The following is a 3,410-nucleotide window of genomic DNA, read 5'->3' on the forward strand; positions in this document are numbered from 1 at the left end:
GATAATTGACCTCTACAGGAGGCTTCGGAAACCTTATTCCGTGGGTAACAAGTGGGCATTCTCGAAATTGGATTATCTCTCATTCGTTTTTCCGAGAAACAGCCAAAGGCAGCTGCCTTTGGATTTATTTAGAATATTAAAACGGCCATAACTTTCTCGTTACTCGTGCTAATTGACCTCTACAGGAGGTTTCGGAAACCTTATTCCATGGGTAACAGTAGCGCATTCTCAAAATTGGATTATCTCTCCGTCGTTTTTCCGAGAAACTGCCAAAGGCAGCTGCCTTTGGATATATTTAGAATATTAAAAAGGCCATAACTTTCTCGTTACTCGTGATAATTGACCTCTACAGGAGGCTTCGGAAACCTTATTTGAGATATTTGAAATGTTTATAATATTAATATTATGATCCGAGCACAGATGAACCATTTGGAAATCAGAGTAAGATTTGAAGAATGATAAAAACATTTATAATGTTATCAAAAAGAGTATGAAAATATTACTTTGGCTTAAAACATGCGGTTACAACAGAGGGAGGAGGGAGAGAGCAAAGGGAAGACCATCTAATTCCCGGTGTGTCTCTCCTCACATTGAAACTATCTATTTATAGCCAAAACAGGTGGCTACTATTACATTTTGATTACATCATCACTTACATCACAATATATTACATTATTAAAGTAGGAGAATGTTGTCAGAGTGTGAGCGAGATTCTCGCTTCTTGCCTTCTTCTTTTCTGAAAAGCATCCTTATCTCTTCAAGCTGATAAGATAATGTTGATGCGTCGGATTTGAGTTTGAGCAGAGTTGATGACACTTGTTCTCCAAAAAATCTCTTGGCAAAATTCTGCTTCATATGCTGATCTGTATTTCTCCATTTTCTCCCTTAAGTGCATTTCTTCTGCCATTTTAACTTGAAAATATTCTTCTCTTCTTTGGTGAATGATATCAAGATATTTGATCATTCTTTTATGATCTCGGATCTCATAATCAAACCTTGTAATTTCTCTGGCACACAATTTTTTGAAATTTGAAGTCATGCAACTAACATTATTTTGCTAATTTGAAGTTTATACTGAAGGATTTGGATTCTCATAGCCATCCGTCTTATTTCATCTAAACACTCATTAATGAAACAGGTGCAAAGTGGATCGGCTCTTTGAATATGAATCCCAACTGAACCATTGAGATGTTCAATCCTTGATTTGTGAAATGTAATAAGACCATGGACTGCTTCTTCATAATGACGTAATCTTTTGCCTTTGATATATCCTGTCATTTTAAAACTCAAACGGATCTTGTGCCCCAATTGGATCAAAAGAAACTGATTCTTCCGATTTGGATTTTGAGGAAGTAGATTTTTGAGCCAAGTATTCAAAGAACTCTTTTTTGAGGTAATCAGGCAGATCAACAAAATTGGGATCTTCTTTAGACTTTGAACTGCTAGCTTTCTTGGTGTCCTTCTTCTCTTTAGTCTCTTCTTTTTGGTAAACAATCTTTTGACCAGTAGATAAGAAATGTCTAACTGCAGGTTCTGCTCCAATATGTTCTTGGAATTTAGCCCACCATTTGATCTTATAGACCCTTGTTAAAGAGAAGAGAGTAGGGTCTGGGTAAATTTTTTCAAAATGAAAATCCCACGCAAAGATCCATGGGATTTTAAATTCTGCATGAAACATGGCGAACTTTTGATAATTTTTGAGGGTAGAAAGTTCTGCGAATACATTAAAACCATTTTGGACTTGGGAAGGCAGAATTTGAATTGAAGATCCAAACTTTCTCCACCAATCAAGAAACCATATTGGAAGAGATTTGTCTGAATTTTGATGAAAAGAAAAGAACCATGAATGATTGAAGGGTCTTAAGAAGAAAGCACGAAACCATGCATTCTTGTAATCAATGTAGTGATACCCATGGGCTGGATGATTGACCGAAAACATTTTGAACTCACTAAGTCCTCCAAATGTGGTAGGAGTATAGATCCTTTTGATAAGGCATTTTGAAAATTCTACTTCCTTGGACTTATTGAAATTGTGAGTTATTTCAACCGAATTAGAGTCTACAAGAATAAACTCATAATACTTTTGGTCTTTTAAGGGATCATCAGACTCCCAAAATTGAGCAGGATTTGGAAAACGGTTTCTAATATAATCATTTTGAGAAATGCTGGCTGGGAAATCAGCAAAAGTGGTCATTCCACAGTCTTCATGCCAATCTTTGACAACATATTTATGACTTTCAGGGGTGTTTGGGATTTGAATATTAGTTGGCTTTGGGAGATTTGAGACCAGGACAGTATTATATGGAATTTCAGGTTGGTGTTGAAGAGGAGAGAATCTATTTGGTATTCTTTGGATAGATTTTTGAGGAGTAAGTGGGTGTGAAGCCGAGACAATGGCTTTTGATGAGTTTTTCGGAGTTTGAACTTCATAGTCTTTGGCACTCTGTATCCTTTTCTTTTCTGGATTCATGGCTGTTTCCTTGCAAGAATTCTCTGGTTAAAAAATCAGGTAAAGAATTATTTTCTCCTTTGATAAATTCAATTTCAAAATCAAAAACTGATAAAATTGCTTGCCATCTAGCAAAAATCTGTTTTGAAACAATATTTTGGACATCTTTAACAAGGACTTCTTTTGCAGATTTGCAATCTATTCTGAGGAGAAATTTTTTATTATATAAGTCATCTTGGAACTTTGAAATACATAAAACAATTGCTAAAATTTCTTTCTTGATAACCGAATAGTTCATCTGTGCATTATTCCAAATTCCCGAATGGAATCTTATTAATTGTTCTTTTGAATCAACTCCTACCTTTTGTTTTAAGATTCCTCCATAACCTATATTAGAGGCGTCTGTTTCAATAATCATGAAAGCCTTAGGATCTGGGATTCCTAGAAAAGGTAAAGACTTTACTTGTTCTTTAATGATTCTGACTACTTTAGTATGTTCCTCAGACCAGTTTACTGGGTTTTTCTTCAGCCTTTGATAAAGGATTTTACAGGTTTCTCTAAGATTTGGATAAAAATCAGAAATATAATTTAGACATCCTAAAAATCTCTGTAATTGGTTTTTATCCTTAATCTCGTCAGGGAATTTCTCCGTGAAAGATAAAGACCTGCTAATGGGTTTAAATGTCCCTTTGGTAATGTCATGACCTAGAAATCTAATGCTAGTTTGGAAGAGTTTCATTTTTGAAGTGGAAATAACTAATCCATTCCTCTCGATAGCCTTCATGAATATTTCAAGGTGCTTAATATGTTGGTCAATATCTTGAGAAAAGATTAAAACATCATCAATGTAGACAATACTAAAATGACTATAAGGATTCATAATGTCATTCATTATTCTTTGAAATTCCGAAGGAGCATTCTTCAATCCAAAAGGCATCACATTCCATTCGTAATGTCCAAA

General features: G+C 34.8%; 1 protein-coding gene across 1 annotated transcript; it reads right to left on the bottom strand.

Moving 5' to 3' along the window:
- Positions 1 to 1,279: 1,279 nt before the first annotated feature.
- LOC148931258 (uncharacterized) lies at positions 1,280 to 3,188 on the bottom strand. Its single transcript, XM_089063772.1, has 2 exons — positions 2,837 to 3,188; positions 1,280 to 2,493 (listed from the first exon to the last, which is right to left on the bottom strand). Exons 1-2 carry the CDS (start codon positions 3,186 to 3,188, stop codon positions 1,280 to 1,282), a joined length of 1,566 nt encoding a protein of 521 aa, XP_088919898.1.
- Positions 3,189 to 3,410: the final 222 nt, after the last annotated feature.

The sequence above is a fragment of the Salvia hispanica genome, chromosome 2, assembly GCF_029641045.1.
Source record: "Salvia hispanica isolate PSC_SH4W2 chromosome 2, Shi_PSC_v1, whole genome shotgun sequence".
NCBI classification, from domain to species: Eukaryota; Viridiplantae; Streptophyta; class Magnoliopsida; order Lamiales; family Lamiaceae; genus Salvia; species Salvia hispanica.

Excerpts from the sequence above, each read along its gene's own strand:
- LOC148931258 (XM_089063772.1), bottom strand. The coding sequence starts at position 3,188 with ATGAAACTCTTCCAAACTAGCATTAGATTTCTAGGTCATGACATTACC. Across the intron at positions 2,494-2,836 it reads AACAGACGCCTCTAATATAG|AGAATTCTTGCAAGGAAACA; the intron begins GTTATGGAGGAA and ends TTTTTTAACCAG.